Source organism: Elephas maximus, chromosome 3 (assembly GCF_024166365.1).
Source record: "Elephas maximus indicus isolate mEleMax1 chromosome 3, mEleMax1 primary haplotype, whole genome shotgun sequence".
Lineage (NCBI taxonomy): Eukaryota > Metazoa > Chordata > Mammalia > Proboscidea > Elephantidae > Elephas > Elephas maximus.
Genome location: NC_064821.1, coordinates 36,424,297 through 36,449,175, shown reverse-complemented (window position 1 = coordinate 36,449,175; position 24,879 = coordinate 36,424,297). Strand labels below are relative to the sequence as shown.

Here is a 24,879-nt window from a genome sequence, read left to right as displayed (position 1 = left end):
CCACTGTCAGCCTCCCACCTAAAGCCTTGCAACAGCTTCCTGTCAGACTCAAAATAAATCCACTCTTCCCGAGGCCTTCCAAGACTCTCCCTACTGAGGTAGGCCCCATTCACCTGGCTGACCTCAGGCCTTGCTCCCTGTAATGGGCCCTCTGGCCTCCCTGATGGTACCTGACCCCGCCATGATGCACCCCTGCCCCAGGACCTTTGTACATAATGCCTTGTCTCCCAGCTCATGCTCAGGCCAGGCCAGGTGATTAACATTCCTTCTGGGTGAATCTCTAGGATGAGCCTCCGGCCCCTATGTCTTTAGATCCCTGTGGAGATGCTGGGCTGGCTCAGCCCTGCCCTCCTGTTGTTATCCCATTTCCCTGACCTCTGAGTGTTAACTGGGGACCCACTGGGTTGGGGGACACATCTGTCACCCCAGGGTCACCAGTAGCTGTTCCCAGGTCAGGCGGGGTGTGGCAGGGGCTGGGGTCAGGGTGCACACACCTGCCTGAGCCTCCCCTTCTCCTGCCCACGTGCCTCCCCTCACCAGGGCAGGGGAAAAAACAAGGTTGCAGCCACATAGAGCACAGAAGAACGCCCTCCTATACCCTGTGCTGGACTCACCTGCACCACCTTGTACAGGAAGGAGAACACCAGCGACACACACGCATTCTTCTTGGAGGTAGCAACCACTGCAAAGAGGGCTAAGGAGCTTTTGGAAGCCAACTCCAGTGGAGGCAGAGGAAGCAGAGGGAATAATGGAGGTACAGGTCTAAAGGTGGTAGGGGCGTGGCAGGGTCCAGGGACAGGAGCAGGGCCACCCTAGCCTTTTCTTCCCAAGCTGTGTGCCCACTGCAGCCAAATACCCAGCCTGCTCTGCAGAAGTAGCCAGGCTAGTTCCTACCATGCCCTTCCTGGCCTGGCCCTGAGCACTCTCCCTTTAACCCAGGTTGGTCTTCCCGCCTGCTCAGTGGGTGATGCTATAACCCGTGGCCAGGGTGCAGATTCCCCCCACTGCATGGGCAAGCCCCTAGCACAGGGCCCCATGTGTGAGCAGTTCCTCTTCCTCTGTGTCCCCAGGTTCCTGCCCTGCAGGCCCGAGCAGTTGCCCTGACTTCCCCATTGGCCGCACGTCCAACCTGCACTGGCTCCCTGCTAAGCTGTGTGCTCTGGGGGCTGCCCCTCATGCCCTGCCCCATCTGTGTACCTTGCAGGTGCCAAAACAGGTGCCAGTCAAGTCAGAGAAGCAGGGCCGCCCCCTCTGGCTCTGGCTCTTGGGGCGACAACAACTCCAGGGGCTTGACAAGGAGGGCCAACAGGTATACTGGCTGCCTGGCTGGGGCCCTGCTGGAAAATCCCCCTCCCCACCAATGATGCAATGAGTAGGCAGGCTGGGAGGGAGGGGACGCCACTCATGCAGGGCACCTTGGGCAGGGGTACCAGAAGGAGCCTTTGCCATCTCCCCTGGCGCCCGGGCACCAGAAGGAGCCTTTGCCATCTCCCCTGGCGCCCACGCAGGGACACTGGGGCCTGACTGAGAACAGGTCTACCTAGTCCTGCTGAGCTCAGACCACAACTGCCACCCCCACACACATACTGGGCAGCCATCACCACTAGGGAAGCCTGACCACCTGTGCTCTCAAGGTGCCACAGACTGGGACGTATGAGCAAAGTGGGACTTGGCAGGGCTGAGGGGTTCCTGACCACACAAACCCCCAAGCGCTCCCTGATACGGACCCGACTGGGCGGCTCTGCTAGTCCTGAGACTCCGGTTTACAATCATCTCCCAGGGCTGCTGTAGCTACATTTGCAGAAAAAAGAACTGCTTCTGTGGGTTGATTCACATACACCAGTTCCGCTGACACTAAGGGCCCTTTGATGAGGGGTGGGGCGTCAGTCCCAAGAGGCAGACAGGAGGTGAGAGGCTGGGCCGGGATGCTAGCAGAGCCGCTGGGTGCAAAACCAGCTTTCCCACAGTACCAGGGCCTCGGAGAGGAGAGTTATAGCTCACGGACGCAGACATGCGGTCTTAGCCACACACAGAAATGCACACACGCTGGCACACAAATGCACACACATGTGCCCTCCATCAAAAGGACACGGTAGAGGTTGTTGTGCTTGATCCACATGAAGCGGACACCGCCGTGGGCCAGGATGGGCGACAGCATGCCCTCCTCCTCTTTCTCCATCAGAATGGGCATGAAGTGCTCCACCTCCGACATGTCCACATCGCCGCGGTAGTTTCGGCAGATGAGCACCTGGGGGCGGGGAAGAGAGGGCGGTGCTTTTCATTTTCAGTTCTACAGCAGGGTACCTGGGACAGAGGGGAGCCCCCTGATCATGGCTCTGTCCACGGAAGAGACAAGGGGCCATCCTGATCGCCCTCTCTCAGGGAATGCTGCACGGAGAGCGTGTCCCAGAGGGAACTCCATAGGGGAGGGCCCGGGACTGGAGTGGCTTGGAGCCCTGCAGGCCACATCAGAGCCCCTCGGGGATGCCAACAGAGAGTCTGAGTTTGCCAAACTCACCTGGGGCAGAAAGAGGAGACCCTGCTCCTGGCCGCTCTTTCACAGACTGTGGACGAGGGTGCTGAGCACCTGGAGCCCTCGTCCACTGCGGACACAGACATACAATGCGACAATCACTTGGGAAAAGTCTGGCAGTTTCTCAAAAAGTTATACATTCGCCACCATGTGACCCAATGAGGCCCTTCCTGGTGTCTGCCTCAAAGCAGCTTTATTTTCAATAGATACATATTGGAAACAACTCAAATATCCCTTGACAGGTGATGGGAGGAACAGTGTGTCTGCCAGCAGTGGACAGCACAAGTGACAACGTGGGGGAGGGTCGGATCCTGATGCTAGCATATGTTGTATTCAATTCCAGACCACGGTGACAAGAAACAGCCACAGAGCCGTGCTGCCTGGGGCCAGGCGGAGCAGATGGTGCAGGAAGCTCTGGGGAGATGGAGCAGTGTGGTGTGGCCTCCAGGGGTACACTTGTGAGCACACGAGTATGCTTCAGGCGCCTGCGGCTCCTTACATGTAAATCGCAGCTTAATGAGGCACTGAAAGGGAGGTTTGGAGACACCTGCCAGGTACGTCTGGAGCTGCCGCAGCCAGGGTGCCATTGCAGATCACTCGCCCACACTGCCCCTCTTTGAGACACCAGGTTCAGGATGAAATGACTGAGAGAGTGAGACGAGAGCACGCGAACAAGCACCTTCCCTCCTAGTCTTTGTCCCCTCACACACATTCTCCCCCGCTTTTTCAGCCTGTGTCTCGGGGACCCAGCCTCCAGTGAGGGTGGCGCAGCCAAGGGCTCCGCGTACCCCTTACATTCTCCTTGCTGCCCCATCAGGAGGACTGTCGTTCTCTCAGAGGTGGCCACCTGCCAAGGTCACTCCACGAATAAAGATGCACCATCGCCCACGCCCTGCAGGGACACCGCTGCCGCTAAGCCCTGTCACTGGCACCGGCAGGAGCCCCAGCCCGTCCTCAAAGGGATGGTGGAGGAATGTGTGTGCTCACCCTGGGTGCGCCTGTGCAGAGGTTCACACACTCAGCACACGCCTGTATAGGGTGAGCCACGCATAGCCAGGGGACAAGGCGTGGCCAAGACTGACCCAGGACCTCTGGGGGCCAGAGGCTCAAGCTCTACACCAAGGGGATGGGGGCTGAGGCCCATGGAGGGAATGAGGATGGCCTCAAAGTGGGGACTGTCAGCAGCAAGTGGGCTCTGAGACAGGACAGACTGGAGGGGGTCAGTCCTACACCCACTGCCACTCTTGACCAGCCCCACAGTCTCTTCTCCACCAAAAGTGAGGGGGCCGTCTTAAACCAGTCAGGTCAGGTCTCCCTCCTGCTGACACTGCTGCCCAAATGGCTTCCCCTGCACTAAGAACACACCCGGAGCCTTGTCCCCATGTCTGCGGGGCCCTGCCTGGCCTGGCCCCTCATGGCCTGCAGCTGCTCCTCAGCTCTCCCTATCTACTCCACTCCAGCCCCGCTGGCCTCCAAACACACCTGTCCCTGCCCCAGGGCCTTTGCCCTTCACGCTTGCAGGCTCTCACCCCACTCTCCTCCTCACTCCTCAGCCTCAGGGTTCTACCCAGCTCACCCTGGCTGGAAGACCAGCGCAGCCCCCTCCACCCCAGCCCAGCTTCATGCATCCCAAATGCCCCCACCACACTGCACTTTTACCAATTACGTCCTCGCGTGCCGTCTGCTGGCCCCGCTGGAGTCGCATGTTCCCCAAGAGCCATGACCACCTCTGTCAGGTCATGGCTTCATCCCAGCACACAGACAGAACCCAGCCAATACCATGTGGGGTGAGCCCGGGGTGAGGAGGTAAAGGAGACAGAATACCGCCCGGGTTTCTGGCCTGGGCAACCGGATTGGGGGGGTGTGACTCCTGAGGTGCGGACACTAGAGAGAGCAGGTCTGGGGGCGACTGGAGTTCCTTTTGGGAAATGCCGAGTGTGCGGTGGCCATGGGGCCCCTAATGAGTCCAGAAGCAAGTGCTTGGGTGGGCAGAAATTTGAGAGTCACTGACACACCCAGTCCCTGAGTGGCACAAATGGTTTACACTCTACTTACTTAAAAGTTGGTGGTTTGAACCCACCCAGTGGTGCCATAGAAGAAAGACCTGGTGACCTGCCTACATAAAGATCACAGCCAAGAAAACCCTACAGAACAGTTCTACTCTGTAACACCCAGGGTTGCCATGAGTCGGAACCAACTTGACAAAAACTGGATTTTTTTTTGCTGGCACACCAAGGAGAGGTGCAGTACAAGAGATATGCTCAGGCCTGAGCCGAGGAGCCCCAACACACAAGGGGAAGCAGATAAGGAGGGCCCGAGGAGAGAAGCAAGAGAAACAGGGTGACAACTAAGTGTGGCACCACAGACACATGCTAAAGGAGGTGGTTTGCGGTGTCAGGAACTGCGAGAGGCTGGAAGACAAGGGGGGAGCAGGCTCTTGGCCATGCTGATCTCCCAGTGGTTGGAGGCTCTGAGTAGCAGAGACGCGTGGTCATGAATTGCTTCAGGTGTTATTCACTTAGTGTTGCTTAAACACCATCTGCTCAAGAGGTGAGCTTTCCAGGCATGAAGTCCACGGTGAGGGGAAGAATAAATGTCGTCTTGGTTGCTGAAAATGAGCTTCCGAAAGGCAAGACTGGTCATGCTTCTCCCAGCCACAATTTCCCTGTGGTGGCTCCTCCTCCCTGTGTCCTTCTGTCCCCTCTTCCATCTGTACATCTCAACACCCACAGTCCCCTTGGTGCTGCCCTCCATGCACCAGCATTATGAGGGATGACTGGCTCTCCAGCCCCAGTGGCTGCCCCTGACCCCCGTGCACCCACTGGACTGCCTCCCTGTTAACCTGACTGCCACCTGGTCACCTTCCCAAACCCAGACCTCCTCCGGGAGCCTTCTGTAACCACCTCCCTTCCTGCAGCCGAAGTGAGGTTGAGCAACTGTGGCCCCTCAGGGCTTGTCCCTGCCCTTGTGGCTGCAGGATTTGACCATCCGGTAATGTATCTGCTGCCTGGCGTGTCTCCCAGCTGGACTGAGGGCTGTGGACAGTAGGCTGGGCATGGGGCTGAGCCTCGCATATCGCTCAGCAAGTCCCCACAACATCCCCGAAACGGACTCACTTGATCAATGAGGAAAGTGAGGCCCAAGGGGAGGTGCCTGCCAAGGCCACACACTGTGCTGCAGGGAAGGGTGCTGAGCTCGCCCAGGCCCCAGGGCCAAAGGGGCCCCCTGTGCCTGGCACAGTGCTCAACACGTGCTAGGTGCTCACATAACATTTGCTAAAGCCATGAGCCAGTGAGACGGGCCAGGGCGGAAGCAGAACACAAGCACAAAGCCTCAGGGTACACTGCTCCTCCAGTCCTGGGGTGCCCGTCTTCCCTGCCTCTGAGAAGGCTGGGCAAGGAAGCCAAACAAGGGAGCCAAAAGCTGTTGACTCTGGGTGGCATCCAAGGAGGGGAGCCTCAGGCCATCCACTCATGGGAAAGGTGTTGGGGGTGGAGGGAGAGGCAGTCAGGTCACCTCTTGGCTCCTGTCTGCTTCTGTGCTAACTTCCCTTCCCTCCCCCAGGACCTGACATCCACGTCCCTCTCAATGATCAACATCAGACTTGTCTGACATTGTTGTATCTGTTTTTGTCACTCCCAGATGTAAGAGGTCAGATGGCCATTGCCTCTCCACCACTGGGTGGGCTTGGGGGAGGACAGCAGCCCACCTCTGAAAGGCTTTCATGACCACTCCTTTAAGCAGCTCTCTCAGACACCCCTAAGGTCCCTGAGTGACTCAAGCAGTTTGTGCTTGGCTGCGAACCTAAAGATTGGCAGTTCAAACCCACCCCACAGTGTGGCAGAAGAAAGTCCTAGTGATCGTCCATATAGATAATAGCCAAGAAAACCCTGTGGAGCTCAGTTCTTTGTAACACATGGGAACGCTGTGAGTCAGAATGGACTTGACGGCAACGAGTTTGGTTTTGGTTTTTTGGTCAGACTCTCCTGGAAAGGCACCTGGTTTTTGGAACCAGCATAAGCTCCTGATCCAGGCATGTCCAACACTCCCTCCCACCTCAGTGCACTTGCCACTTTTTTGGGGGGCCTCCTTGATCCCTGAGTTGAGGTGGGACCTCCCTACTATACATGGTCATCGCTCTTCCACTGCAGTGCATATTGGTTTGTGTTTTTTGAGGTTACTGCCCAACTCCCCTACCAAACTGTGGGCCCCACGGGACAGGGACTGCTCCCCCTGCTTGGCGCTAGTCCCTGAGTAGTGCAAACGGTTACACTAGACTGCTAGCTGAAAGGTCGGTGGTTTAAAACCACCCGGCAGTGCCTCGGAAGACAGGCCTGGCAATGTGCTTCTGAAAAGTTACAGCCTTGAAAATCCTATGCAGAACAGCTCTACTCTGCACACATGAGGTGGCCATGCGTCAGAATTGACTGGCAACTAACAACCTGTAACATTCTGGAATCCCTGGATGGTGCAAATGCTTTACAAGTTTGGCTGCTAACTGAAAGATTGGTACTGAGTCCATCCTGAAGCACCTTGGAAGAAAGGCCTGGCTATCTACTTCAAAAGGTCACAGCCTAGAAAACCCTGTGGAGCACAGTTCTGCTTTGCACTCATTGAGTCATCGTAATTTGGAGTGGAGAAACCAGAACAGCAGCCTGGTCTAGCGCTCAGTACCAGTCCTACAAAAATTAGCTGAGCCAATAGGTGATTCTGGGTTTGCCTCCTGGGATCGAGGCCTCCACCTGCCATTTCTCTGCGACCCGTGTGACCTTGGGTGGGTGCTTCAGCCTCTGTGCCTCGGTTTCCCCCTCTGCACATTGGCGCTTCCACTGCCCACTTCACCTAACTCTTGTACAGACTCAGTGTCACCATGAACGTTCCTTGAGCAACGCCTACCGGGTCTGGGACAGAAAAGGTGCCCGCTGAACTGTAGCGGCTGCGACTCCAAGAGCGGAACGAACCCCAGGGCATGCTGTTCTCGCCACGCCTCGCCACTTCTGGCCAAGGGTCGCGCGGTCCCTCAGCGCTGGGCCTGCCCTCCCTGAGGCCTCCCGGGCCCCCACGGAGGCCTGAGTTCCCGAGCCTCGCTGAGAGGCGGGGAGGGTGGTGAAGCCGGTTACCTGGCGGTTGCCAACCACAAGGCAGCCCACTGCATTACCTAGCAACAGGGCGGGGCTCGCGGGCAGAAGACCCCGCCTGCTTCTCCAGTAATAGGGTGGAGTCCTCAGGTGCGGCCCTGCAGCCTCCCGGCCTCACACCTTGGTGGGGCCCACTGGCCAGTCACCTAGCAACGGGGTGGGTCCCCGAGGGGCGAGGCCCCCGCCGGTTTCCCGGCAACGATGCGGGTGGGGAGCCCTGAGTACCTTGCCCTTCAGGTCCAGCACGTAGACGGCGCTAGCGGACATGGCGGCTGCCGGAGGCCTCGGCGGCAGCCTCAACAGCAGCTGCGGAAACAGCCGGGCGTTGATCAAGGCCGGCGCCCCGCGACAGCCCGCCTCCACTTCCGGTCTGGGAGCCGCGCGCGGACCGTTATGTCCGGCCTGGGCGGAGTTGCCAGCATCGCGCAGGCGCAGAACGGAGCGTGCACAGGCGCAGAAGCCCGGTGCGAGCCACGTTTCCCACCCCGCCTCCAGAATCCAGAAGTCCGCGCCTAGTTAGGTGCAAGATGTCAAAGGGGGGCCTCACCTGGGGCCCAGGCTTTACGGAGCCGCAGTCTGATGTGGGAGTCTAGAAGGCTCCGTTGGGAGGGGAGAGGTGGCGATTTACTTGGAAAAAGGTCAAGGAAACTCTCTGAAAGGCAGTTACGCCTTACCGCGGTCACTGTCACCTGTCATTACTAACGTTCGTCAGTGGAAAAGCGTGGTTTTCTGCTTATTGCCTGGAATGATCTCGTGAAAACCACGCCCTCACTGAACATAGATGAAAAGAACAGTCTGTTTTATTGTGGTAAAAATATGTAATATTTACCATTTCAATAGTTTTTACATGTACAATCGAGTGATGCTGTGTTCATCATGTTGTGCAGCCATCTCAGTTTCTAAATTTTTCCATCACTCGTAACAGAAGGGAAACCCTGGTGGCCTAGTGGGTAAGTGCTATGGCTGCTAACCAAGAGGTCGGCAATTCAAATCCGCCAGGCGCTCCTTGGAAACTATAGGGTCGCTGAGTCGGAATCGACTCCACAGCAGTGCGTTTGGTTTGGTTTTGGTTTCTTAACAAAAGCTCACTGCTTCCTAAGAAATAACTTCGCCTTTTTTCCCTCCTCCCATCCCTGGTCTAAAAAAAAAAAAAAAAAAAGCTGCCATCAGTTCCGACTCATGATGACCCTATCTGCTCCACAGGGTTTTCTTGGCTGGTGGCACATACAGTTACACACCCAGCTGCTAACCAAAAGGCCGGCAGTTCAAACCCAGGCAGCCGCTCGGCAGAAAGACCTGGCCATCCACCCCCATAAAGACTATCGCCAAGAAAACCATATGGAGCATTCCACTATCACATGGGGTCACTATGAGTTGCCAATGCCTCAGTGGCACCTGACAAAAAATCTCTGTGGAAGATAGCTGGGCTTTCTTCTGGGTCGCCACTGGGTGGTTCTGAACCACCTTTAGTGGTCCAGCACAAACCATTTGCACCACTCAGGGACCTTTTGTTTTTAGTCCTTTAAGGTATTGTCATGGATTGAATTGTGTCCCCCAAAAACACATCTATCAATTTGGGTAGGCCACGATTTCCAGTATTGTGTGATTGTTCACCATTTTGTCATCTGATGTGATTTTCCTATGTGTTGTAAATACTGTCTCTATGATGCTAATGAGATGGGATTAGTGGCAGTTACGTTACTGAGGCAGGACTTGATCTACAAGATTAGGTTCTGTTTTAAGCCAATCTCTTTTGAGATATAACAGAAGCAAGGGATGGCGGGGGTATGACTCATAACACCAAGAAAGCAGCACTGGTATCCAGGGTTCCCAGTGCAGGGAAGCTCCCAGACCAGGGGAAGATTGATGACAAGGGCCTTCCCCCAGAACTGGTAAAGAGAGAAAGCCTTCCCCTAGAACTGGCACCCTCATTTTGGACTTCTAGCCTTCTAGACTGTAAGAGAACAAATTTCATTGTTAAAACCACCCACTTCTGGTATTTCTGTTATAGCAGCACTAGATAGCTAAGACAGGCATGCACACCCTTCATGTGCGATAAATTCAAGAGGCCGCCTCCCGTGTGGAAACCAAACAGCTTATAACTAAGACACACAGACTCATTTAATAATTGGTTGTTGCTTTATTCTGCAGTTCACATGTAACAGCCTCAAGCCCCACACTTGATTTTTGTCTTCTCGCTTTGTTACTCTTTCAGAAGCTGGGTCAGCAGAGACTGTCTCCCCCAGTATACAGATTGAGCCTCATCCAATAAACACAGGCCCCCAAAAGACCCTGGCTCTCCACCGCCGGTAATGGGGTCCTTCTGTTTGATCACATACATGTCTGTCTGTGCTGGAGTTCAGCCCTGGTCATGTGCCAACTTGGAACCCTGGCTGAGGGGGGAGTCAGGTGGTATCTGGGCTCCATTACAAAGAAGGCTGTGAATGATTTGCAATGTCTGCCACAGGGGCCATGGTGACACCCATTAGAAGTGTCTGGGATGGGGAAACTGGGAGAGGGGCTGCAAGCCAGTCATGGGCTCAGAAAGGGACCAGGTGGGATGCTTCATCCCTGCCATAGGCAGCCATCCTCTGCGTCCCAGGCAAGAGGGCTGTGGAGGTGGTTGGAAGACCACAAAGCCATGGGTAGCTTCCCTGCATCCTGGATGGAAGAGCTTAAGCCCCAAGCTCATGGGAGTTTAGAAGGGGAGCCTACATATAAGGGGGTCTGCACACTGCAGGCCACACCAGCATTAGCTCCTTATCCTCTGGAGTCAGTTTTATCTGGATGAAGAGAACTGCTTGGTTGTCCTCAGAAGCTTAAATGCAACTCAGAGAACTAAATATTCTTACATGGCACTTACACAGCAACGACTTGAACCTCTGGATAAACTTCCAAAGCTTTCCAGCCCACACTAAAAACCAAAATTGAGTCAAAGGACAGTCTTACTTTAATCAAGTTCTAGAACAAGGAGACAGTTTCAAAATGCACGGTTGCAGCAGAAAATGCAAAGGCATGGGTAAAAGAATGTTTCTAGAAAATGCCAAAGGGACCCGACTTAACCCCAACTCTGTCTTCTGCTTCCCCATGAGGCCACGCCATGCCCAGGGGCCAGGAGGCTACTTGGTCCAGCTGACTTTGGGGATGTCATAATGTTCTGTGAGTGTGTCCAGGTGTCTGTTGAAGTCCTGTGAAGGTCAAGGAGAAAGCTCGTCTCAGCACTGACCCATGCAGGGTGTGAAGGGCACAAAGCCTTGCCCACACCACCTCTTCCATGTCCTGCCTCTCCTTTCCTACTCTCCACTCAAACCCAACTTGCCAGGTCCTATAGATGCCCGAACCCTGGGCTCTCCCTTGAATGACCCTGGGAGGACCCTGTGGTGGTTAATTTTGCATCAACTTGGCTAGGCGATGGTGCCCAGTTGTTTCATCAAACACCAGTCTAGTTGTTACTGTGGTGGTTCAGCGGTAGAGTTCTTGCTCTCCATGTGGAAGACCTGGGTTCCATTCCTAGCCAATGCACCTCAAGCGCAGCCACCACCCATCTGTCCGTGGAGACTTGCATGTTCAGCAGAGCTTCCAGACTAAGACGGACTAGGAAAAAAGGCCTGGTGATCTACTTCCAAAAATTTGCCAGTGAAAACCCTTTGGATTACAATGGTCCAATCCATAACAAATGGGGATGGCGCAGGACCGGGCAGTGTTTGGTTCCATTGTGCATGGGATTGCCATGAGCTGGGCGTTGACTGAATAGCAGCTAATAATTGTTTTTATCAGCTGGTCTTAAGCAGATTACCCTCATAAAGTGTGTGAGCCTCATCCAAGCAGCTGAAGGCCTTACGAGCAAACCACAGGTTTCCCAAGGGAAAATTCTGCCTCTAGACTAGATATTCTGTCAGAATCCCCCTCTCCCCAGCCGCCTGACTTACTGATTTTGGGACAGAATACTGCAGGAGTCTACAGTCTATCTCCTAACCTATGGATTTTGCATTTGCCAGCCCCCCAAAGGTTCATGAACCAATTCTTCAAAATAAATCTGTGTGTGTGTGTGCGTGCGTGCGTGCGTGCGTGTGTGTGTGAATACAGGTAGTCCCCAGGCTACGAACGAGATCCATTCCTAACTCTGTCTTTAAGTCGAATTTGCAGGTAAGTCAGAACAGGTACATATGATTCTTATTTAGTGTCAGTCAAATGTTTGTCTTAGTATATATTTTACCTTTCTATGCATATAAAACCCTTAAATACTTCCAAATACACTAAAACATCATGAACGTAATACAGTACATAATAATACGATAATAAAAATAACTACATACAATACTGTACTGAAGAGAGAATCTGTGTGTGTAGGTATACAGCACTGTAAAAAAAAAAATTAAAGGAACAGTTCTTAAAACAGTTTAGATAGAAGAAAAAAAAAGAAAAAAGATCCTGATTAAAGGTTAACACTTACTCTTGTTCCATCAGTGTCTTGCATACCGGAAGGGACATTCGTGAGGCAACATTATAATGTTAACACCGGATGATGCGGGAGAGGATGATGGAAAGATGGCTACTGTTGAAGATGATGGGCCTGCTGTTGGAGAGAATGGACCTGGGGCCGGAGAGTCAGGGTCTGATTCTGCTGCTGGAGAGGGCAGTTTACTGCTGGAGTCAATTTCCTGAAACAGGCATCAGGGAGGTTTGCACAGAGCTTTTTTCCCCTCGTCATAGATGGCCTTGTAGCAGCTGAGGCCCTCAGTAACTGTATGGTAAACTTTGCTAAACCTCTCTGTATTCGGATCTTGCTCCTTTAACTTTGCCATCCCTGCTTCAATGAGATGAAAGGCTTCAGCTAACTCTCTTGTCGAAAACTTTTTTGGTACTGGAGTTTTTAGGTCCCGGTCCTCTTCCTCAGATGCTATCATTGGCTGCTCTAGTTCCAGAAGGTCTTCACCGGCTGGTTCTTCAGCACGGGAGGCGAGTAACTCCACGTCATTTTTCACCATTTCAGGAAAATCCCTTGCGGCACTTACACTGGCACTCGCTGCTTCACCTCGCACTTTAATGTTAAGTAAATTTGCCCTCCCTTTGAAACGATTGAACCAACCCCTGCTTGCAACGAATTCTTCATCGCAAGCACCTCCGCTTGCTGCACGTGCAGCTTTTAAATCATTGAAAAGGCTTCGAGCCTTTTGTTGCACTGAAGTAAGGCTGATAGGCATATTACGCTGATTTTGATCGTCTAACCAAATTATCAACAGCCTTTCCATTTCGATAAGTAAACCACTGCGTTGCTTAGTTATAATTGTAGCTTTCATCGGGGCACAGCCTTTCACGTGCTCCATTATTCTCACTTTATCCTTTAAAATTGTTCCAACCGTTGACCGGCTGTAGCCGAACGCTTTTCCAATGACCGACGGCGTCTCTCCCCTTTCTGAGCGCTTTATTATTTCCACTTTGTTTTCGATCGTGATCGTTTTCCTTTTCTTTGACGCACCACCAGCACGTGCATCGGATTTACACTTTGGAGGCACGGTTACAAGGGTAAATAAGAGGAAAATTTAAGCCAAACACAAAGTTACACAGTCAACACAGTGTTAATGGCAACATGATCCGACTTAAAAAGGCGGATGGCATTCTCCTTCCTTGAGCCGACGAACCTCTGAAGATGCTCAACGTTTTCATGAGCGTCACAAGGCAGTGCGTGCGTCTGTTACTATGAACCATTTAACTCAAATTTTTAATGCAACAGGCTTTATGGAAGTTGTCCATAAGTTGGACGTTCTAAACCTGGGGGCTTACTGTAAATAGATATTCTGCCAGAACTCCCCTCTCCCCAACCACGTGACCTACTGATCTGGGGACACAAGACTGCAGGAGTCTCCAGCCTGTCTCCTGACCTATGGATTTTGAACCTACCAGCCCCTCAAGGTCTCATGAGCCAATTCTTCAAAATAAGTCTCTTTCTCTCACTCTGTGTATGTGTGAATATATATACATCTGGATAGTACTGTTAGCTGCCACTGAGTCAGCACCCAACTCACGGCGACCCCGTGCACAATGGAACGAAATGCCACCCAGTGCTGCGCCATCCTGACTGGTTGCCGATCGGACCGCTGTGATCCACAGAGCTTTCACGGGCTGATTTTCAGAAATAGATCATCAGGCCTTTCTTCCTAGCCTGTCTTAGTCTGGAAATATATATGTCTGACTGGTTCTGTTTCTCTAGAGAACTCTAAGACTACCCCTCCCTGCCAACACTCAGTGGCCCCCTCTGCCTAGTTTTTCGCCCGCTGTGACCACCAGGCCCCTGACTGACCTCCACTCTCTGCTTGTGGGTTTTAGATGCCTTCTTCAGGATCCTCTCCATTTGCTGAAAGAGATGAGACGTGAAGTTGAGTTTACAGGCTCAAATCACCCCAGGCCAGAAGGGGATGGGAAAGGAGGCCTGGACAGCCTGGCTCTCACACCAAGAATGGCTGGAGTTCTCAGGCTGCACACCAGGACCTCCCTCAATCCCATTCTGGCTGATCCAACAGGGAGGCCCAGCCTGACACATGCCAGTCGACATCCAGGCCAGTGGTTCCCCAGTCCTGGCCTCCGGCACCAGCCAAGCGCCTCCCCAGGGAGCAGACTCAGCTCCAAAGGACACCGCTTGCCACTTGCCCCTTGCTTCCCTCCTTCTTAGATGCTCCTCCCTCCAAGGCTCCTTGAAAGTTTCTTCTCTGCCACCCTCTAGTCATGAATGCCATAGAACTTAGCTCTCAAACCCAAAATCCCTATTCTGTCAACGTCCCTCAGAGGGTTTCATCCAGTGCCACAGTGATTCCCACACATTGATCAGTGCCCAGACCTCTCCTCCACACTCAGGCTCAAATTTCAAACTGCCTACCTCCACTTGGATTTCCAACAAGTATCCCAAACTTAACCTCTCTATAACTCAAGTTCTGACTGCCTCCTCTATGAAAGCTGCTTACCAACTGTGGTTCTTTTCATCTCAGTAACCGGCACCTTCATTCAGCCAGTGCTCTGGCCAAGCATCCTGGTCACCCCTGATTCTTCGTTCTCAGCTTGCATCTTATCCATCAGCAAACCCTGAAGATCTTCCTTCAAAATCAGTCCTGCACCTGATACCTCCCACCAGCTCTGCTGTGACCACCCTCCTCTGAGCCCTCAACACTGGTCACCTCTATGGCTGTCAACCTCTCCCCCAGCCCACCTGGGCTCAGCAGTAAAATTCCAGCCCTGCCTCTGACTGTGACCTTAGGCAAGAGACTGAAGTTCATTCACTTGTCAAATCCTCACCATAACACTATGATGTAGGAGCTTTAGGCCCACTTTACAGATGAAGAAACTGAGGCTTATGGGTCCGCTGACTTGCCCAGTTACTCCACTAACAAGCAGTGGAGACAAGGTCAGAACCCAGGTCTGTCTTGCCAGAGTTATTGGTCCAGCATTTTCTGTATGACTCAATTAGGCCTGGATGTAATGAGTTAGCTTTTCCTGATGTCACTGGACTAATCACCTAGACCAGGGGTTTCTCAGCTTCAACACTACTGACATTCGGCTCCAGGTCACTCTCTGGAATGGGGATGTCCTGTGCACTGCAGGAAGCTGAGCACCATGCCCAGCCTCCACCCACAACAGCACTCCCCTCCCCTGGTTGTGACAACCAAAAAAAGTCTCAGACATCATCAACATCCCCAGTCAGAATTGTGCCAGGTAAGCAACCGTGAATTAAGGGGTCCCACTGACCCCCAAAAGACACTGCGATCTGATGTGCTAGGATGCTGCACACATTTAAATCCGGACACTGACCGGGGAGGGAGAAGAAAGGGAAATCACAGAAGCTGGAGGACCACCCTGATCTATACCACCTAACACACTGGGAATTTATTCTGCTGTACACTGTCAGCAATAACCCAGCTCAAATTTTTCCCAAATAATTAACTCAGGGTTTCCCTACCATAAGCCCTGGTGGCACAGTAGTTAAGCACTGGACTATTAACCAAAAGGTCAGTGATCTGAAATCACCAACAGGACAAAGATGTGGCAGCTTGCTTCCATACAGATTAGCTATGAGTTGAAATTCACTCGATGGCAGTGATTTTGATTTGGTTTTGTTCACATTTGGTTCCAGATCATTCTCTGGGGTGGGGACCATCCTGTGCACTGTAAGATGCTGACCAGCATTCCTGGCCTCTACCCACAAGATACCAGTAGCACCCATTCTCTGCAGTTGCGACAACTGTCTCCAGACACTGCCAAGTGTCCCCTGGGGACAGAATCTCCCTCAGTTCAGAACCACGGACCTAGGCTTACATGACCCTGGCCTCTCTTGTCCCAAACTTCAAATTTATTAAGTGTTTAATGCAGAGAAAAATCACTCATCAGAACCATAAACAACATATTTGAACCTGCCAAGCAAAGTGCTCATGGTGACTGACACCAGTGAGCATGGCCACTGAGCACTTACTTTACACCAGACCTAATGCCAAGTGCATTACCTGCATTACTTCTCCTCGTAAAAGGTGGTACTATGGTGACCCCTACAGACGAGGAAACTGAGGCACAGGGAGAAAGTCCCTGGTCCAGCGTCTCGGCAAATGAGCGACAGTGCTGGGATCCAAGCAGGGTCTCTAGCACTGGCTGTCTCCTCTGCGGTCCACTAGGACCAGAGGAGCCTTCTCGTTCTGGAGCTGCCCCCCGCAACTTTGGCCCCGAGGGGGCCTCCTCTCTCCCTCACACAACACCCTCTCCCCGAAATTAAGAAATTTGATTCCTTTGAAGTCCTGGTAGAGTAGAGGCTAAGCGTTCAGCTGCTAACCAAAAGGGTGGCAGTTCAAATCCACCTTGGAAACTCGATGGGGCAGTTCTACTCTGTCCTACAGGGTCGCTACAGGTCGGAATCGACTTGACAGCAATGGATTTTAGGTTTTTTGTTTCTGGCCGCTCGCCCTCTTCTAACGGCCCAGAGCGTACCCCCCGCCGAGACTCCGCTCCCTGTCCCTCCTGCTCAGGCCCCCACCTCACCCGCTTCTCCTGCATCTTCTCGAAAGCCGCCTGGGCCGGGGTCCGCTTGTCCAGGCCCCGCCGCTTCTCCTCCTCGTTCTTTTTGCTCGTTCCCATCGCTTCCAAAAGTTTCGCCTTGTCTTTGTCCTTTTTCTTTTTCCTGGAAGAGGGCACACGGAGGTAGGGGTTAGGGTGGGTCCAACGGCAAGAGCCCGGGGCCCCGGGGAAAGGCCTCAGGAGGCGAGGGACAAGTTCCCGCGGAACTCACCGCTTGGTCACGCCGAGCTCTGCGACGCCTTTCAGTTTCAGAGGCCCCTTCTGGACCTGCTCGTAGGCCGCCATTGCACACTCCAGCAATCCGTACGTAAACTACTCTACTTCCTGTTTGCTAATACTGTTTCCGCCTGAGTGCCCGCCTCACTTCTTCTTGATTGGCTGAGCCCAACGGCGCGCGTGCGCTCTTGATGTTGTAAGCCGGGCGGAGAGTCTGCAGCACAAGCGTCTTTGTTTCCCCTCCCCTGCCACGCCTCCGTCTTGACGCCCACTTGAGTTTCTCAGCACTAAGGCAGGGCTCTCTTGCTGGTCTTTTAAAGCCAATTTGGCAAAAATCCGTTTTTCTAAAACCTGGCGCCTTTTTGAGTGTTTGGCCTACATTTGGATGTCTTTTCTCTTTTTTTGTAGATTGTGTTTTGGGTGAAACTTTAGGAAGTAAATTAGTTCCTTATTCAACAATTTATATGCAGATTGTTTTTTGACATTCGCTGCAATCCTCGAATGCGTCAGCACTGTCCCTTTCCACACCCCAATTCCCCGTTTCCATCGTCCATTTTTCCTGTTCCTTTCTGTCTTCTCATCAATGCTTTTTTGGGTAGCTTTTGCCCTTTTGGTCTCGTATACATGATTGGAGGTTCTGGTCAGCATCTCCAGCTTTGCATTCCTTCTTTGAAATATCTCGGTTGGTATTCACTCAATTCCCTGGATTTCAACAGTGCCTCCAGTGCATCGTGTACTTCTTTCTTCCATACCATCAGTTCTTGATCATATGCTATCTCGTGAAATGATTGAACGTCAGCTAATTCTTTTTGGTACAGTGACTCTGTGTATTCCTTCCATCTTCTTTTGATGCTTTCTGTGTCCTTTAAGGACACCCTGGTGGCTAGTGGTTAGGAGCTACAGCTGCGCATCAAAAGGTCGACAGTTCAAATCCACCAGGCACTCCTTGGAAACTCTATGGGGCAGTTCTGCTCTGTCCTATAGAGTCGCCGTGAGTTGGAATCAACTCAACGGCAATGGGTTTCGTTTTTTTTTATGTTGTTTAATATTTTCCCAGTAGAATCCTTCGATATTGCAACTCGAGGCTTGGATTATTTCTTCAGTTGTTTCAGCTTGAGAAATGCCAAACCTGTTCTCCGTTTTGATTTTCTAACTCCACGTGTTTGCACATTTCATTATAATACTTTGTCTTCTCCAGCTGCCCTTTGAAATCCTCTGTTTAGCTCTCTTCATCATTTCTTCCCTTTGCATTAAAAAAAAAAAATTAGTTACCGTATATTCAAGAACAAGTTTCAGAGTCTTCTGATATCCGTTTTGGTCTTATCTTTCTTGTCTTTTTTAACGACCATTTGCTTTCTTCATGTATGATGTCCTTGATGTCTTCCCACACCTCGTCTAGTCTTCAGTCACTAATGTTCAACGTGGCAAATCTATTCTTGAGATGGTCTCTAAATTCAGATGGGGTATACTCAAGGTTGTATTTTGGCTCTCGTGTACTTGTTTTAATTTTCTTCAGCTTCAACTCGAACTTGCATATGAGCAATTGACAGTCTGCTCCACAGTTGGCCCCTGGCCTTGTTCTGACTGATGATATTGAGCTTTTCCATCATCCCTTTCCGCAAATGTAGTCAATTTGATTCCCATGTTTTCCATCTGCTGAGGTCCACTACTATGGTTGCTGTTTTGTTGTTTGTTGTTAGTTGCTGTCGAGTCGGTTCCGACTCATAGTGACCCGATGCACAACAGAACGAGACACTGCCCAGTCCTGTGCCATCCTTACAATTGTTGTTATGCTTGACTCCATTGTTGAAGCCACTGTGTCAATCCAACTCGTTGAGGGTCTTCCTCTTTTCTGCTGACCCTGTACTCTGCCAAGCATGATGTTCTTCTCCAGAGACTGATCCCTTATGACAGCATGTCCAAAGTATGTAAGACCCAATCTCGCCATCCTTGCTTCTAAGGAGCATTCTGGTTGTACTTCTTCCAAGACAGATTTATTTGTTCTTCTGGCAGTCCATGGTATATTCAATATTCTTCACCAACACCACAATTAAAAGGCATCAGTTCTTCAGACTTCCTTATTCATTGTCCAGCTTCCACATGCTTGTGACGTGATTGAAAATACCATGGCTTGGGTCAGGCGCACCTTAGTCTTCAAGGTGACATCTTTGCTCTTCAACACTTTAAAGAGGTCCTTTGCAGCAGATTTACCCAATGCGATGTGTCTTTTGATTTCTTGACTGCTCCATCCATGGCTGTGGATTGTGGATCCAAGTAAAATGAAATCCTTCACAACTTCAGTCTTTTCTCTGTTTATCGTGATGTTGCTCATTGGGCCAGTTGTGAGGATTTTTATTTTCTTTATGTTGAGGTGCAATCCATACTGAAGGCTGTGGTCTTTGATCTTCATTAGTAAGTGCTTCAAGTTCTCTTCACTTTCAGCAAGCAAGGTTGTGTCATCTGCATAACGCAGGTTGTTAATGAGTCTTCCTCCAATCCTGATGCCCTGTTCTTTTTCATATAGTTCAGCTTCTTGGATTATTTGCCCAGCATACAGATTCAATAAGTGTGGTGAAAGAATACAGCCCTGGCGCACACCTTTCCTGACTTTAAACCAATCAGTATCCCCTCGTTCTGTCCTAACAACTGCCTCTTGATCTATGTAAAGGTTCCTCCTGAGCACAATTAAGTGTTCTGGAATTCCCATTCTTCATGATGTTATCCATAATTTGTTGTTTATGTTGTTGCAAAAAGGCATTTGCAATGAATAAGTCATTGGTTTTGCAAAATTCTATCATTCGATCTCTAACATCATCTTTTTTTTTTACTTTTTTTTATTGTGCTTTAAGTGAAATTTACAAACCAAGTCAGTCTCTCATACAAAAACTTATATACACCTTGCTGTATACTCCTAGTTGCGCTCCCTCTGATGAGACAGCCCACTCTTTCCCTCCACTCTCTGTTTTCATGTCCATTTGGCCAGCTTGTGACCCCCTCTGCCCTCTCATCTCCCCTCAGGACAGGAGCTGCCCACATAGTCTCATGTGTCTACTTGATCCAAGATGCTCACTCATCACCAGTATCATTTTCTGTCCTACAGCCCAGTCCAATCCCTATCTGAAGAGCTGGCTTTGGGAATAGTTCCTGTCTTGGGCTAACCGAAGGTCTGGGGACCATGACCTCTGGGGTCCATTAAGTCTGGTCTTTTTACAAGAACTTGGGGTCTGCATCCCACTACTCTTCTGCTCCCTCGGGGGTTCTCTGTTCTGTCCTCTGTTGTGTTCATCTAGTTCTTCTGGTCTCAGGCTGATGTAGTCTCTGGTTTATGTGGCCCTTTCTGTCCCTTGGGGTCATAATTACCTTGTGTCTTTGGTGTTTTTCATACTCCTTGGCTCCAGGTGGGTTAAGACCAATTACTGGATCTTAGATGGCCGCTTGCTAGCATTTAAGACCTGGACGCCACTCTCCAAAGTGGGATGCAGAATGTTTTCTTAATAGATTTTATTATGCCAATTGACTTAAATGTCCCCTGAAACCATGGTCCTCAAACCCCCACCCCTGCTATGTCCAGCATCATTTCTATAACCAAGGCCATATTTTCAAACTACTGATCCTTCTTTGTTTCCAACTTTTCACATTGTAATCACCAGTAACTATCAATGTGTCTTGATTGCATGTTTGATCAGTTTGCAACTGCAGAAGTTGGTAAAAATTTTAAATTTCCTCATCTTTGGCCTTAGTGATTGGTGTGTAAATATGAATAATAGTCGTATTAACTGGTCTTCCTTGTAAGCATATGGATATTATCCTATCACAGCATTGTACTTCAGGATAGATCTTGAAATGTTCTTTTTGACAATGAACGCAACACCATTCCTCTTCAAAAATTTGTCATTCCTGGCATAGTAAACCATAGGATTGTCTGATTCAAAATGGCCAATACCAATCCATTTCAGTGCACTAATGCCTAGGATATCAATCTTTATGCATTCCATTTCATTTTTGATGACTTCCAATTTTCCTAGATTCATACTTTGTGCATTCCACGTTCTGATTATTAATGGATGTTGCAGCCATTTCTTCTCATTTTGAGTTGTGCCACATCAGCAGATGAAGTTCCCGAAAGCTTGACTCCATCCATGTCCTTAAGGTCAACTCTACTTTGAAGAGGCAGCTTTTCCCCAGTTGTATTTTGAGTGCCTTCCAACATGAGGGGCTCATCTTCCAGCATTATATCAGTGTTTCACGGCTATTTATAAGGTTTTCACTGGCCGATTTTTTTCAGAAATAGATGGTCAATTTTTTCTTCCTAGTCTGTCTTAGTCTAGAAGCTGCACTAGGACCTGTCCACCAAGGGTGACCCTGGTGATATTTAAGATACAGGTGGCAAAGCTTCAAGTATCCCAGCAACACACGAGCCACCACAGTACATCTGTCATGGATTGAATTATGTCTCCTAAAAAAATCTGTCAACTTGGCTAGGCCATGAGTCCCAGTATTGTGCGATTATCCACCATTTTGTTATCTGATGTGATATTCCTATGTATCACATCACCTCTATGATGTTAATGAGGCAGGATTAGAAACAGTTATGTAAATGAGGCAGGACTCAATCTATAAGATTAGGTTTTGTCTTCAGTCAATCTACTTTGAGATATAAAAGAAGTAAGCAGAGAGACAGGGGGACCTCATACCACAAAGAAAGTAGTGCCAGGACAAGAGCACCAGGAGAAGAGCACGTCCTTTGGACCCAAGGTCCCTGCTCTGAGAAGCTTCTAGTCCAGGGGAAGTTTAATAAAAAGGTCCTTCCTCCAGAGCCAACAGAGGAAGACTTTCCCTGAAGCTGGCATCCTGAATTTGTCCTTTTAGGCTCCTAGACTGTAGGAGAATAAACCTCTGTTTGTTGAAGGCATCCACTTGTGGTATTTCTGTTACAGCAGCACTAGATGACTAAGACAATGTCAGACTGACAGACTCATGGTAGGCTTGTTGGATAACTAGGCTTAATTTTGTAAACTTCATAGGCACTGATTAATTTTTCAGTTTTTGGTAAATGACAATATTATGTGAAATATATGTCCATGGTAATTTAAAAAAAATTTTTAAATAAACTTATTGAGGTACAGTTTAAAAAAAATATGGTAAAATATGCCATTTTAGTGTAGCCTTGTGGGTTGGGTTCATGAGCTTTGTCACATTTGCACAAGCTTGTAACCACTTCCACAATCAAGACATAGAACATTTCAATCACTCCAATTAATCCCTCCTCAGGCAACCAATGATCTGCCTTCTGTCATTACAGATAAGACGTGTCTTTTTAAAATAGTCAAGTAATGGGATAAAAACGTAGAACAAAAATCAAATTCCTAAAAAAGGGCCAGACTTACTGGACTGGTAGAGACTACAGAACCCCCAAGACCGTAGCCCTGAGATACACTTTAAACTTGGAACTGAAGCCACTCCCAGAGGTCACCTTTCAGCTAAACAACAGATTGGATCATAAACAATCTCTCCAGTGAGTACTGAGCTTTTAAAAAATCATCTATATGAGACCAAACGGTCAACATTTATCCTAAAGCAAAGATGAGAAGATAAGAGGGGGCAGGGAAACGATTAATGGAAACGTAACAACCAGAATGGAAATAATGAGAATGTTGACAGATTGTGAAAAATGTAACCAATGTCCCTGAACAACATATACAGAAATTGTTAAATGGGAACCTAATTTGCTGTGTAAGCTTTCACCAAAAACATAATGAAATACTATAAAAATTTTTCTTATAAATAGAATCACACAACATATATTCTTTTGAATTAGGGTTCTTTCACTCAGCATGATGTTTCTGAGATTCCTCCTACTATTGGGTATATAATGGTTTGTGCTCTGCTACTAACCTAAAGGTTGGCAGTTTGAACCCACCCAGAAACCGCAGAAGAAAGGCCTGGAGATTTGCTTGCATAGAGATTACAGCCAAGAAAACCCTATGGAGTAGTTCTCCTCTATAACACATGGTGTCTCTGTGAGTCAGAATTGACTCCATGGCAACGGGTTATTTTTAGCTTATTATTTTATTATGGAAAACCCTGGTGGCTATGGCTGCTAACCAAAAGGTTGGCAGTTCAAATCCACCAGGTGCTCCTTGGACTCTATGGGGCAGTTCTACTCTGTCCTTCAGGGTTGCTATGAGTCGGAATTGACTCGATGGCAATGGTTGTTCTATTATGAGGCATTGGTGTTCTGTGATCCAATTCTCCTCTTCCATGAGGAGGCCCAGGTTTGATTCCTGGCCAATGCACCTCCTGCGTAATCGCTACCCATCCGTCCACGGTGGCTTGTGTGTTGCTGTGATGCTGAACAGGTTTCAGCAGGGCTTCCAGACTAAGATGGACTGGGAAGAAAGACTGGCAATCTACTTCTGAAAATCAGCCCATGAAAACCTTATGAATCACAACGGTCCTATCTGCAACTGATCATGGGTATAGAATAGGATCAGGCAGCATTTCACTCCATTTCAGGAGCCATGAGTCTGGAGCCGACTCCACGGCAGCTAACAACAGGGACATAGATCTGTGTGACGTCCTTTTTATCTCTGCCCTCAGCTGTTCACTTAATGAAATGTCACAAAACTCTACATGGAAGTAAGTACACCTCCACCCCACCCTCCTCAAAGTCTTGGCTGTCCTGTGGCTGCGTGAACCCTGCCTGAGTGATGGCCATTTTGTTGTCGTTGTTAGCTGTTGTCCAGTTGGCTTTGACTCAAGGCGACCCCATGCACAACAGAATGAAACTTTGCATCTCCCGTGTCATCTTCGCAATCTTTGGTACTCTCTGGACCATTGTTTCAGCCACTGTGTATTTTGAATGATTTCTGCCATAAGGGGCTCATCTTCCAGCACTATATGAGACAATATTCTGGTGTGATCCATAGGGTTTTCATTGGATGGTTTTCAGAAGTAAATCACCAGGCCTTTCTTCCTAGTCTTAGTCTGGAAGCTCTGTGGAAGCCTGTCTACCATGAATGACACTGCTGGTATTTGAAATATTGATAGCATAGCTTCCAGCATCTCAGAAACATGCAAGCCACCCCAGATGGTGGTGGGATGGATATTTAAACCCCTTGCCATCAAGTCGATTCTGATTCATGGTGACCCCATGTGTTAAAAAACACCCAGAAATCTTGGCCAGCATTTGCAAGTGACCTGAATCTGTAGCTTTGGAATTGCTGGGTTTAAGCACATGTACATTTGTGCATCTTAGTTTGAACAATGATTGCCCAAATTGTAACAGGGAGGGTTACTTTGGGGGAGGACGGAGAAGAAGCAAGCCTTCCCAAATCTGGAGGCCCCAGTAGCTGCGTTCCCCAGGCCTTCCTGCAGGTGGCAGCAAGTGGCTGCCCAACTCTTGAGTCACTGGTGCAATCCCTGGAATTCCAGAATTGGGAAAGACTATGCTGGGAGAGGAGGGGCTTCCTGATACATGTGGATGGGGGCTGCCAGCACGTTTGTGTTAAAAGAAAGGCAGCTTTGCTTGGGCCAGCCTACTGGTGGTGCCATTAGTGAACCAAAATCAATTCTCTCCAAGAAGGACAAGATAGACCCAACGCAGATACTGCAGCCTCCAGATTTGGGAAGCCTTGCTTCTTCTCCGTCCTCCCCCAAAGTAACCCTCCCTGTTACAATTTGGGCAATCATTGTTCAAACTAAAATGCACAAATGTACATATGCTCCCCCCACCCCCTCCAAGAGCCAACCCTGAAGCCTGGCCTCAGGGGTTAAGAGTGAGAGGCAATGATAAAAAAAAAAAAAAAGAAAAACAACAGGTGTTGGCGAGGTTGTGGAGAAACAGGAATTCTCATCCATTTCTGGTAGGAATGTAAAATAGTGCAGCTGCTGTGGAAAACAATTTGGCAGTTCTTCAAAAAGTGGAACTAGAGCTAACAT

General features: G+C 49.9%; 2 protein-coding genes across 5 annotated transcripts in view; both read right to left on the bottom strand.

Annotated features, from left to right (window-relative positions):
* Positions 1–8,038, bottom strand: part of AP1M1 (adaptor related protein complex 1 subunit mu 1) — a 33,183-nt gene extending 25,145 nt beyond the window's left edge. For all 4 annotated transcript variants that reach the window (XR_007516486.1, XR_007516487.1, XM_049877293.1 and 1 more), the window contains exons 1-3: positions 7,897–8,038; positions 2,092–2,248; positions 615–682 (exon numbers count right to left, since the gene is read on the bottom strand). Coding sequence is in view for 2 of the 4 variants with exons in the window: in XM_049877293.1 (XP_049733250.1) it covers positions 615–682; positions 2,092–2,248; positions 7,897–7,938 (267 nt within the window). In the remaining 2 variants the exon portion in view is untranslated. The remainder of the gene's footprint in view (positions 1–614; positions 683–2,091; positions 2,249–7,896) is intronic.
* Positions 8,039–10,603: 2,565 nt separating this feature from the next.
* FAM32A (family with sequence similarity 32 member A) lies at positions 10,604–17,043 on the bottom strand. Its single transcript, XM_049877291.1, has 4 exons — positions 16,934–17,043; positions 16,687–16,825; positions 13,973–14,026; positions 10,604–10,859 (listed from the first exon to the last, which is right to left on the bottom strand). Exons 1-4 carry the CDS (start codon positions 17,005–17,007, stop codon positions 10,791–10,793), a joined length of 336 nt encoding a protein of 111 aa, XP_049733248.1. The 5' UTR covers positions 17,008–17,043; the 3' UTR covers positions 10,604–10,790.
* Positions 17,044–24,879: the final 7,836 nt, after the last annotated feature.